This window comes from Mandrillus leucophaeus, unplaced genomic scaffold (genome assembly GCF_000951045.1).
Source record: "Mandrillus leucophaeus isolate KB7577 unplaced genomic scaffold, Mleu.le_1.0 Scaffold28, whole genome shotgun sequence".
Classification (NCBI taxonomy): domain Eukaryota; kingdom Metazoa; phylum Chordata; class Mammalia; order Primates; family Cercopithecidae; genus Mandrillus; species Mandrillus leucophaeus.
The window spans coordinates 2,279,480-2,290,824 of NW_012102920.1; the positions used below are offsets into that span (position 1 = coordinate 2,279,480).

The 11,345-nt window shown below is 65.6% G+C and overlaps 2 protein-coding genes across 4 annotated transcripts in view; both read left to right on the plus strand.

The window, feature by feature from the left end:
- Positions 1-1,346, plus strand: part of PHPT1 (phosphohistidine phosphatase 1) — a 9,328-nt gene extending 7,982 nt beyond the window's left edge. For 2 of the 3 annotated variants that reach the window (XM_011985097.1, XM_011985098.1), the window contains exons 3-4: positions 312-436; positions 1,065-1,346. In XM_011985097.1, the coding sequence (XP_011840487.1) occupies positions 312-436; positions 1,065-1,157 (218 nt within the window). In that variant the 3' untranslated portion in view covers positions 1,158-1,346. Of the gene's footprint in view, positions 1-311; positions 871-1,064 lie in introns of all 3 variants that reach the window. The other variant, XR_001006602.1, reaches the window with a different exon arrangement.
- Positions 1,347-2,624: 1,278 nt separating this feature from the next.
- Positions 2,625-11,046, plus strand: MAMDC4 (MAM domain containing 4). Its single transcript, XM_011985099.1, has 27 exons — positions 2,625-2,719; positions 3,396-3,503; positions 3,581-3,754; positions 3,841-3,966; positions 4,065-4,195; positions 4,278-4,362; positions 4,496-4,621; positions 4,825-4,962; positions 5,048-5,136; positions 5,215-5,388; positions 5,532-5,616; positions 5,708-5,896; positions 6,000-6,116; positions 6,280-6,411; positions 6,972-7,088; positions 7,169-7,303; positions 7,425-7,558; positions 7,627-7,846; positions 7,919-8,056; positions 8,238-8,356; positions 8,440-8,530; positions 8,649-8,795; positions 8,976-9,110; positions 9,261-9,388; positions 9,467-9,575; positions 10,177-10,355; positions 10,810-11,046. Exons 1-27 carry the CDS (start codon positions 2,674-2,676, stop codon positions 10,849-10,851), a joined length of 3,414 nt encoding a protein of 1,137 aa, XP_011840489.1. The 5' UTR covers positions 2,625-2,673; the 3' UTR covers positions 10,852-11,046.
- The last annotated feature ends 299 nt before the right edge of the window (positions 11,047-11,345 follow it).

Sequence of the window (11,345 nt, forward strand, 5' to 3'; positions counted from 1 at the left end):
GCCCGGGTGGGTGCTGCGGGCCGCCGACTGCGTTCTGCTCCCAGCCCTGCCCCTGCTAGGTTTGAGCCAGGCTCAGGTCCTGGGCGGGAAAGGCGTGACCCGGCCTGACACCTCACGACAGTCTCCCAGTCCCCGAGCTCGCCCCGGTTCCACCCTCCTCTCATTCATCCCTGTCCCAGCCTCAAGGGGTTTCGTCTCCTCTGGGGAAGAGGCTGTTCAGAGCTGGGATTTTAGACCCCTTCGGCCGGGAGTTCCTCCTGCGGCCTCCAAGGGCGGCCAGGGCACGTCCTGAGGTCGCCCTCCCATCCCAGCGGACATCTACGACAAAGTGTCGGGCGACATGCAGAAGCAGGGCTGTGACTGTGAGTGTCTGGGCGGCGGGCGCATCTCCCACCAGAGCCAGGACAAGAAGATTCACGTGTACGGCTACTCCATGGTGAGCCGCAGCCCCGTCCCGCCCTGCTGGAGGCCCCGGTTCCAGCTTCGAGGCCCACCTGAGTCTGCTGCCCTGACCCGTGGCCCCAGATGAGCACGCAGGCTTCCCGGGGTTCTCCCAGGGTGGGCGGCAGAGCCCTCCTTCCAGGGCCAGTTGCGTTCCTGCATTCCCCCATGGAGCACATGCCAGACCTGAGGGGCGGGAGGGAGACCCCCAGACATGGCCTGCCGTTCCCTCTCCCTGCCCCGGGAGGCCTTGCTGGGCTCTAGCTGTCCTCCAGCACTTTGCGCCCTGGGCCCCCAGAGGCAGTCAGTACCTGGGTGGAGTTCAGAGTCCCCGCCCGTGCTCTTCACAAAAACCACCAGCAGATGAGAACCACGTGCGTCCCTCTGGGTGCCTCAAGGGTGCCTCAAGCCCCAGGATCCACCCTCAAGGTTTGCTTGCCTGTGGAGGTCGCCTCTCCCCAGGGGAGCCCCCAAGGGCGGTCGGGATGGTGGATTTGGCACCCCCAGGCACTGTCTGTCCCTTTCCCACACTCGCTTCTGGTGTGGCTGGTGGCTGGATGCCCAGAGCCAGGGCACGGGGTCGAAGGGTCCAGGTGGTGCCAGCAGGCGTCTTCTCTCTCCAGGCCTATGGTCCTGCCCAGCATGCCATTTCAACTGAGAAAATCAAAGCCAAGTACCCCGACTACGAGGTTACCTGGGCTAACGATGGCTACTGAGCACTCCCAGCCTGGGGCCTGCTACCTCCAGCAGCCATGTCGGAGCCCCCGCCTTTGCCTGCACCCCTTTTGGGGCTAGCCCTGCCTGCTTCTGCGGCAGCCCCTGGTGACGTGCCGTCTGCCAGGCTTTGCAGACAGGCTAGCTTGACCACAGAATTAAACGTGTTGCCACGCCTCCCAGTCTCTGAACTCTGTCCTTGGCTTCCGCACCGTGCGTCACCACCTCCAGGGCCCCCCAGACCCTAACTAAAGCAGGTGGGTGGGGGAGCACAGGAGTGGCCCCAGGGAGTGGCCGTGCACACTCAGCCCTTTGGGGTCTGATAAGGGGGCCCTGGTGATGGCCTGATTGCTCTTCCCACGGTCACTGTCCTCCAGGGCATCTTGGAGTCAGGGCCTGATCCCTCAGGCTGGCCAAGACCTGGGGCACCCACCAGTGCTCCCTCCTGTGAACCCATCCCAGGGCTCCCCAGTGTCCTGTCTGCCCTGAGGCTTGGCCTGCAGGCTTCTTCCATGACTAGCCCCATGGGGCCTGCCAGTATCCAGGGTCAGGTCCCACAGCTGCACCTACCCTGCAGGTTCACGTTGACTCTGGGGGCCCCTCCCAGGTCCCTCCTGCACCTGGCAGGGCTGTGGGCATGGCATGGGTTCAGGCCTTGCCCTGGGAAGCCCCAGACACAGTGGCACTCCGTGGGGTGGTGCAGGGGCACCCTGGGGGCCAGGGCTGGTTGTACACAGAGCATCCCCACCTTTGTCAGCTCACTGGTCCTCCGGCCAGCCTCTCCAGATGGGTGCCGTCGTGACCACATTTTACAGACCGGGACACCGAGGCTCAGTGACACAAGCTCCGAGGTCACACCGTGGGAAATCACAAACGGCCTGGCTCCAAATGCCACACTCCTTCCCCAGCCTCAAAGAGCCCTGCCCCAAGTGTGGGTCTGTTTCATGAGAACCAGAAGTTTCTGGGCTCCTAGGGACCCTGTGCCTGGCACCAGATGGCACCTGGATGCTCAGGGTGAATGAATGAGGGGGTGATCCTTCAGAGGCAGGTACCCCACAGCTGCGAACACAGGGGCCGGCTCTGGTGCACATGCTGGACTCCCGCAGCTACTGGACTGGTTGAGTCCTGACCACCAGGCTAGTGCCGAAGGCACAGTGAGAGGCCACGGCGGCCTCTGCCCACCCCACACTGCCGAGCAGAGTCCTGGTGGGGTGCCTGGGTCCCTCCCCATTCCACTGGGAACTTCCCCTCCACCAGGCAGGGCAGGGCAGGGTGGAAGAGCCTGACCTTGTGTCTGAGGGAGCCGAGCAGGTGGGAGCTGACCCTGGGTCAGAGGCCCCCTCCTGGGGCCGCTCTCCCGGCCTATGCTTGGCACCGTCAGCACTGGGTGGGGCCAGGCCGAGGGGCCCTCCACTTAACAGCAGAGTCAGCGCGTGGGGCCAGTGCAGGCTCATAACCGCACAGAACTTCCCAGGCGCCCTGCGTGGCCGCACTGGCCCTGCTTCCTCTGGCCCAACCATGCCTCTGCCCAGCCACCTGCTGCCCGCCCTGGTCCTGTTACTGGGTAAGTCGTTTGTCTCACTCCTGAAGCAGGACGAGGGGCTCTGGCTTCTGAGCCTACCATCTGTGTGGCAGTGATGGGCACCAGGGCTGACGCCTGAGCCCCAAAGGGAAGGTGGTTTGCCAGGCACTGCCTTGGCCGGTCTGCAATGGGGGTGACCTGGAATCAGCCCATGGGGTCCTCAGGCCTGCCAAGCAAAGGAAGAGACAAGACTCCCCTCCCAGTCTGGGACAAGAGGGCTCAGGAGGTGCCCCCCAGCTCTGTCAGCCTTTGTCTGCCACCCTTGGACTGGGCGGAGCCTGTGGAAGCCCCTGGGCCACCCATTGGTGCCTCCCATTGGGGGTCACCCTCCCAGTGCCCAGTTCACTGCTGGGCACACTGGGTTCCTGCTACCTTTCTGGGGGTGCCCATGGCAGGGTGCTCATCCCCACACAGGCCCAGGCCCTCCTCCCCAGCCTCTTCAGGGCTGGAAACAGGAGCATGCTCTGTTTCCAGAGCCGGGTGGGAGTTCTCTGATGGGTCCTGGTCCCTCCCTGCCCCATCTCCTGGTCTGAGAGGCTTCCCTGGACAAAAGATGTCCAGTGCCAAAACTGAATAGTCCTAGGCAGGCTGAATAGTCCTAGGCTGGGATGGCTGATCACTCTGCACCCAGGCCCCCTGGCTGTCACCCTCCCCGCAGCAAGATCCCCAGGCTGGGCCTGGGTCCCCAGCCACTGCAGGAGCCCCAGCCAGGCCGCGTGCAACTTTGTGTGTGACTGCAGGGACTGCTCAGATGAGGCCCAATGTGGTAAGCCAAGGCCAGATGGGCGGGCAGGGCCAGTGTGAGCAGGTCTGGCGCACACACCTGACCACCCACTCTCCCAGGTTATCGTGGGGCCTCGCTCGCCCTGGGCACCCCCTTCGCCTGCGACTTCGAGCAGGACTCCTGCGGCTGGCGGGACATTAGCACCTCAGGCTACAGCTGGCTCCGAGACAGGGCAGGGGCCGCACTGGAGGGTCCTGGGCCTCACTCAGACCACACGCTGGGCACCGACCTGGGTAAGGCCAGGGCGAGTCTCTGCGCGGCCCTGTCTCAACACCCTCCTTGCTCCCTGCCCTGTTTCCTGACCTCTCACCTGGGCCAGGCTGGTACATGGCCGTCGGAACCCACCGAGGGAAAGAGGCATCCACCGCAGCCCTGCGCTCGCCAACCCTGCGAGAGGCAGCCCCTTCCTGCAAGCTGAGGCTCTGGTACCATGCGGCCTCTGGAGGTGCACCCTGGACCCCCAAGGCTCATGGGGGGTGCCCAAGGGGAGGGCGGGTGGGGACAAGCAGGGCCGCAGCTGCCCTGGGACCCCTGACATTGCAGATGTGGCTGAGCTGCGGCTGGAGGTGACCCACGGCTCAGAGACCCTGACCCTGTGGCAGAGCACAGGGTCCTGGGACCCCGGCTGGCAGGAGTTGGCAGTGACCACAGGCCGCATCCGGGGTGACTTCCGAGTGAGCTGGGAGGGTCTGGACGAGTGGGAGCCTGGGGGGGTTCTGGGCTCTGACTTAGGTCCTGAGGGCCTGTTCTCTTCAGGTGACCTTCTCTGCCACCCGAAATGCCACCCACGGGGGCGCTGTGGCTCTAGATGACCTAGAGTTCTGGGACTGTGGTCTGCCCAGTAAGGCACCACCTCTTCCTTTTCCACCCCCGGGAGGGCCCCGCCTGCCCACTCCCCTGCCCAGACCCTGTCTGCCCCCGAGTGCTCTCCCACTCCCGGGGCCTCGGTGAAGGGTTAACCCTGCCCTACCCAGCCCCCCAGGCCAGCTGCCCCCTGGGACACCACCACTGCCAGAACAAGGTCTGTGTGGAGCCCCAGCAGCTGTGCGACGGGGAAGACAACTGCGGGGACCTGTCTGATGAGGACCCACTCACCTGTGGTGAGGCCAGGGTGGGGGCCCAGAGTGAGGCAAGGACACTGGACACCTTGGTGGGGGCCCTCACACTCATCCGGGAGGGGGCACCTTAGATCCTTGGGATGATCCTTCTGGGGGCGTGGTTGCCAGGGCCACCCTGGAGCTGGGGCCATACGGCTGCAGGAAGCACTGCCTAGTGGCCCTGACACCCCCACCTCCTGCCCTAGGCCACCACACAGCCACCGACTTTGAGACAGGCCTGGGCCCATGGAACCGCTCGGAAGGCTGGTCCTGGAACCACAGTGCTGGTGGTCCTGAGCGCCCCTCCTGGCCACGCCGTGACCACAGCCGTAACAGTGCACAGGGTGAGGCCCACAGGGGACCCGGCCCAGGCCCCGTCCACGTGGCCACAGCCCAGCGGCTGTGGCCCACTCCCGCCCTTTCCCGCAGGCTCCTTCCTGGTCTCTGTGGCCGAGCCTGGCACCCCTGCTATACTCTCCAGCCCGGAATTCCAAGCCTCAGGCGCCTCCAACTGCTCGGTGAGATGGGTGGGGCTCACAGGGCCTCCGTGCTGGCTGCCCAGGTGCAGGGCCCCCAGCCAGCTCTTGGTTCCACAGCTGATCTTCTATCACTACCTGCATGGCTCTGAGGCTGGCTGCCTCCAGCTGTTCCTGCAGACTCTGGGGTCCAGTGCCCCCCAGGCTCCCGTCCTGCTGCGGAGGCGCCGAGGGGAGCTGGGGACTGCGTGGGTCCGAGACCGTGTTGACATCCAGAGCGCCCACCCCTTCCAGGTAGGGAACAGCAAGAGGGTGGGGTCTGGGGAGCCAGGCTGGGGGCAGGGGAGGGGAACCCACAAGGTACCTGCTGCGGGTGGACAGGGACCAGACCCCGGGGGAAAATAGGCTGGGCACCCCCTGAGCCCCTCTGCCCTCAGATCCTCCTGGCCGGGCAGACAGGCCCGGGGGGCGTCGTGGGTCTGGATGACCTCATCCTGTCTGACCACTGCAGACCAGTCCCGGGTGAGCCTGCTGAATCTGCCCTACCCTGCCTTGCCCTGGAGAGGCACAGCACTCCCCATTCCTGCCACCTGACCCAGTTCTGCCCCTACAGAGGTGTCCACCCTGCAGCCACTGCCTCCTGGGCCCTGGGCCCCAGCCCCCCAGCCCCTGCCACCCAGCTCACGGCTCCAGGATTCCTGCAAGCAGGGGCATTTTGCCTGCGGGGACCTGTGTGTGCCCCCGGAACAGCTGTGTGACTTCGAGGAGCAGTGCGCAGGGGGCGAGGACGAGCAGGCCTGCGGTAAAGGGGCTCAGCCTCCTGCAGACCTCCTGCTGAGGAGCCAAGGGGGTAGGTGCCGGGGCGGGCTGAGGACTCTGCCATTCAGTGCCCATTGCTGTTTCAGGCACCACAGACTTTGAGTCCCTCGAGGCCGGGGGCTGGGAGGACGCCAGCGTGGGGCGGCTGCAGTGGCGGCGTCTCTCAGCCCAGGAGAGCCAGGGGTCCAGTGCAGCTGCTGCTGGTGAGGCCCAAGGCCCAATGCTCAAGCCCCCACCCGGGTGTGAGCAGCATCCTTGGAGGAGTCTCTGCTCTCTCTCTGCACTACAGACGGTCTCTGGATTGGGGATCCCTGAGGGACAGAGTGGGGCCCTGGACGAGGCTTTGAGCACCTTGCTCTTCCCCAGGGCACTTCCTGTCTCTGCAGAGGGCCTGGGGGCAGCTGAGCACTGAGGCCCGGGTCCTTACACCCCTCCTTGGCCCTTCTGGCCCCAGCTGTGAACTCCACTTGGCTTACTATTTACAGAGCCAGCCCCGAGGTACCGCCGCCCTCCACAAGCTCCCTGGCCAGCCCCTGGGTGCTCCCTGCACAGTGGGAGGGATCTGGGGTCGGGTGACCCACAGCGCCCCCCACCCCGCTGGCCAGGTTTCCTGGCACTAGTTGTGGTAGACAATGGCTCCCGGGAGCTGGCATGGCAGGCCCTGAGCAGCAGTGCAGGTGGCTGGAAGGTGGACAAGGTCCTCCTAGGGGCCCACCGCCGGCCCTTCCAGGTGAGGAGGGCAGCCCAGAGTGGGGGTTCCACTGGAGCGGGCCCTGACTTAATGATCCTCCTCATCCCCCTACCCCATGAAGCTGGAGTTTGTCGGTTTGGTGGACTTGGACGGCCCTGACCAGCAGGGAGCTGGGGTGGACAACGTGACCCTGAAGGACTGTAGCCCCACAGTGACCACCGAGAGAGACAGAGGTTCCTGCTGCCCATCCTCATTCCCACCTGGGTGCTACCCCCACACCCCTCCAGGGACCCAGGAGCTTCCACCTTCTCAGGGCTCTGGAGGGGGAGGGGGAAAGGTCTGTGACCCCACCTGGCCCCACCCCCAGAGGTCTCCTGTAACTTTGAGCGGGACACATGCAGCTGGTACCCAGGCCACCTCTCAGACACACACTGGCGCTGGGTGGAGAGCCGTGGCCCTGACCACGACCACACCACAGGCCAAGGTAGGACGGGCGCTCAGACCGGGGGTGGCTTTCAGACAGGAGTGGAGCATCTCTGCAGCTCAGCCCCATGCCCCCTACAGGCCACTTTGTGCTCCTGGACCCCACAGACCCCCTGGCCTGGGGTCACAGCGCCCACCTGCTCTCCAGGCCCCAGGTGCCAGCAGCGCCCACGGAGTGTCTAAGCTTCTGGTACTACCTCCATGGACCCCAGATTGGTGAGTGGACCTGGGAGTGGGGCAGGGCCTGTGGGGAGGCCCCCGGAGGTTCAGAGCCCCCCTCTGACACCCATCGAGGCACAGGGGAGAGGTCAGTTATGGACTGGTTCCCTCCCTGCAGGGACTCTGCGCCTGGCCATGAGACGGGAAGGGGAGGAGACACACCTGTGGTCACGGTCGGGCACCCAGGGCAACCGCTGGCATGAGGCCTGGGCCACCCTTTCCCACCAGCCTGGCTCCCGTGCCCAGTACCAGGTGAGGCCTGGCGCCCGGGTGGGAGGACAGGGCAGGACCCCCTGCCAGCTGACACCCTCCACCCCCAGCTGCTGTTCGAGGGCCTCCGGGACGGATACCACGGCACCATGGCGCTAGACGACGTGGCCGTGCGGCCAGGCCCCTGCTGGGCCCCTCATCACTGCTCCTTTGAGGATTCGGACTGCGGCTTCTCCTCGGGAGGCCGGGGTCTTTGGAGGCGCCAGGCCAATGCCTCGGGCCACACAGCCTGGGGCCCCCCAACAGACCACACCACTGAGACAGCCCAAGGTATGGGGGCCTGGCAGGGGCAGGGATTGGGGGGCTGGCCAGGGGCTGGCAGGCTGATGCTGGCACCTCCAGGGCACTACATGGTGGTGGACACCAGCCCAGACGCACTGCCCAGGGGCCAGACAGCCTCCCTGATCTCCAAGGAGTATAGGCCCCCCGCCCAGCCTGCTTGCCTGACCTTCTGGTACCACGGGAGCCTCCATAACCCAGGTGAGGGGCTTAGGGAGCCCACCCCAGTGGGCTCAGGGAAGCTTGGCCTGGTGTCCCCACCAGTCTTGTGCTGAGGCCACTGGGAGCCTCTTGCGCCCGCCAGGCCAGAAGCCTGGGAGCTCAGACTGGGGCCTGCAGGCGCTCTCCCCACACTGCTGACCGGGGCCGCCCCTGCTGGCAGGCACCCTGCGGGTCCACCTGGAGAAGGGCGGGAAGCACCAGGTGCTCAGCCTCAGTGCCCACGGTGGGCTGGCCTGGCGCCTAGGCAGCGTGGACGTGCAGGCTGAGCAAGCCTGGAGGGTGAGTGCACGGTGGGGTGCCCCTCTCCCTCCCCCTGAGGGCTGCCTGGACCCACTGAGGCTGCCCTGCCCTGCACCCACCAGGTGGTGTTTGAGGCAGTGGCCGCAGGCGTGGCACACTCCTACGTGGCTCTGGATGACCTGCTCCTCCAGGATGGGCCCTGCCCTCGGCCAGGTGGGAACCCTGCTGTGGCCTCGGCCCTGCTCTGGGGCGCCTGCCTAGCCCTCTCCCTTCGTGGTGGTGGTGCCTAGGGCTTGGGCCGCAGCACCACTCACCCACCCATGTCCTGCAGGTTCCTGTGATTTTGAGTCTGGCCTGTGCGGCTGGAGCCACCTGGCCTGGCCCAGCCTGGGCGGATACAGCTGGGACTGGGGCGGGGGAGCCACCCCCTCTCGTTACCCCCAGCCCCCTGTGGACCACACCCTGGGCACAAAGGCAGGTACGTGCCCACTGGAGCCAGGTGGGGAGGCGACCCAGAGGCCACACACAGCCACCTGGCCTCCTGCTGCCCACCGAGTACACGCCCCATCCAGAGGAGGCCCTGCCCACCCAGCCTCTGCTAGGGCCCTGAGGGCTGGCTCTGCCCATCAGCCGGGCATCAACCTCCTCTTGTTCCCAGGCCACTTTGCTTTCTTTGAAACTGGCGTGCTGGGCCCCGGGGGCCGGGCCGCCTGGCTGCGCAGCGAGCCTCTGCCGGCCACCCCGGCCTCCTGCCTCCGCTTCTGGTACCACATGGGCTTTCCCGAGCACTTCTGTGAGTCCGGCTGGGCCAACGGGGGCCTGGACAATGGGGGCAGCAGGGGTCCAGGAGCAGAGGTGGGGAGGTGGCCTCCCACCCCGCCCCTGGTTAGGTGTGCAGGAGTCCCGGGACCCCAGGCCTGACACGCCCTGGCCCTGCTCTCAGACAAGGGGGAGCTGAGAGTGCTGCTGTGCAGTGCCCAGGGCCAGCTGGCCGTGTGGGGCACAGGCGGGCACTGGCGGCACCAGTGGCTGGAGGCCCAGGTGGAGGTGGCCAGCACCAAGGAGTTCCAGGTGAGGCCGGCTGTCCGGGCCAGGAGCTGCCTCCTCCTCCACCCAGGGCCCACACAGACTCCTTTCCTTCCCCATCAGGTTGTGTTTGAAGCCACTCTGGGTGGCCAGCCAGCCCTGGGGCCCATTGCCCTGGATGATGTGGAATACCTGGCCGGGCAGCGTTGCCAGCAGCCTGCCCCCAGCCCAGGTGAGCCCTGGGCTGCAGTGGAGGCACGGAAGAGGGCCCAGGGGGCCAGCCCGGCTCAGGGCTTGCCAGGCTTACCAGCGTGTGGCCCCAGGAGCTGCGAGCATGCTGCACCCAGACAGGACAGGAGAGCTGCCAGGCCCACACCCTGTGCCCTCCCCACTCTCTGCCCCGCTCATCCCTGGGGCCACTGCCCGAGCTGGGCTGTCCCTGGGGTGCAGTCTCTGGGGCCTGCCCTGCCTGGCTGTGGCCTCTGTGCTCCCTGTGCCCACACCCAGGGCAAGGTCCATCCTGGAGAAGCTGCCAGCCAGGTCAGGGCAACCACTGACTGCTCTCACTTGGTGAGGGAAAGGATCTCACCTGGGGCCATGAGCCCCACCAAGTCTGCAGACAGCAGCTGCCTGCCTGCCTGCCAGGCCCCCTCCTTGTGGTGGCAGAAAAAATACCCTCTGCCTTTGATATAGGGGTGAACCCCAGGAGCCAGCAGAGGCTGAGGGGACCAGGCAGCCCCAGGCTTCCTCCTCAGCCTCAGATGTAGGCGCTACACCCGGACACCAGAACTGGGGGCTGCTTTGGAGGGCTCACGTGTCCCTGTGGCCCACAGGGGACACAGCCGCACCCGTGTCTGTGCCAACTGCAGTTGGCAGTGCCCTCCTATTGCTCATGCTCCTGGTGCTGCTGGGACTTGGGGGACGGCGCTGGCTACAGAAGAGGGGGAGCTGCCCCTTCCAGAGCAACACAGAGGCCACAGCCCCCGGCTTTGACAACATCCTTTTCAATGCGGTAGGAGCCCCCGGGGATGGGTGGGCAGGAGCCTCTGTGCTCAGCTGTGACCCTGGAGGGTAGGCACTGGCAGGACACAACCCCCCAGGGAGGAGCCCCCACCTGCACAAGGTCCATCCTTGCCCTCCCTCTCCCAGCCACCACTGTCAAAGCTCCTCCTCCTTCCGGGGTGGCTCACACCTGTAATCCCAGCACTTTGGGAGGTCGAGGCAGGTGGATCTCCTGAGGTCAGGAGTCTGAGACCAGCCTGCCCAACATGGTGAAACCTCTTCTCTACTAAAAATACAAAAAACTAGCTGGGTGTGGTGGCAGGTGCCTGTAATCCCAGCTACTCGGGAGGCAGGGGTTGCAGTCAGTGAGCTGAGATCATGCCATTGCACTCCATCTTGGGTGACAAGAGCGAAACTCCGTCTCGGGAAAGAAAGAAAAAAAACACTCCTCTTCCTCCTCCTAGGATGGTGTCACCCTCCCGGCATCTGTCACCAGCAAGCCGTAGACCACCTCAGACAAGGCCCCGCTTCCTCACGTAACATCCAGCACTTGGTCAGACCCTAGCCGGGGACCGGACACCTGCCCTGCCCAGGCTGGGACAGGCTGCAGGTCTCAGGACATGCCGAGGCCTGGGCGTTCCCTGCCCTGTGCTGACTATTGCTCTGTGAATAAACACCCTGGCCCATGAGGGCGGCCCAAGCTCCCAGGCTGAAGTCAGTGCGTCCACACTTCACCAGCCAGTGAGGGTGGGGGCTGCAGTGTTAAGTGACATGATAGGAGAACATGCTAGGGGCGCCTGCTTGCTTCTGGATGCAGCTCAGGAACCAGAGACAAGGGGACCCTCTCCCACGAGGACACAGACCCACCAGGACAAGGGCCAGGGCAGGGGCTCTGTGTCTATTGAGGACAACAGTGAAACTGACCCACAGCATCAGGAGCGTGCAAAGGAGATGACCCTTAGGGGACACGGTGCACGGGGCAGGCCCGGAGGGAAGAAGT

Coding starts and splice junctions, on each gene's coding strand:
- MAMDC4 (XM_011985099.1), top strand. CDS start 2,674: ATGCCTCTGCCCAGCCACCTGCTGCCCGCCCTGGTCCTGTTACTGG. Junction 5,897..5,999: donor CGAGGACGAGCAGGCCTGCG/GTAAAGGGGCTC, acceptor TTGCTGTTTCAG/GCACCACAGACTTTGAGTCC. Junction 9,576..10,176: donor GCAGCCTGCCCCCAGCCCAG/GTGAGCCCTGGG, acceptor TGTGGCCCACAG/GGGACACAGCCGCACCCGTG.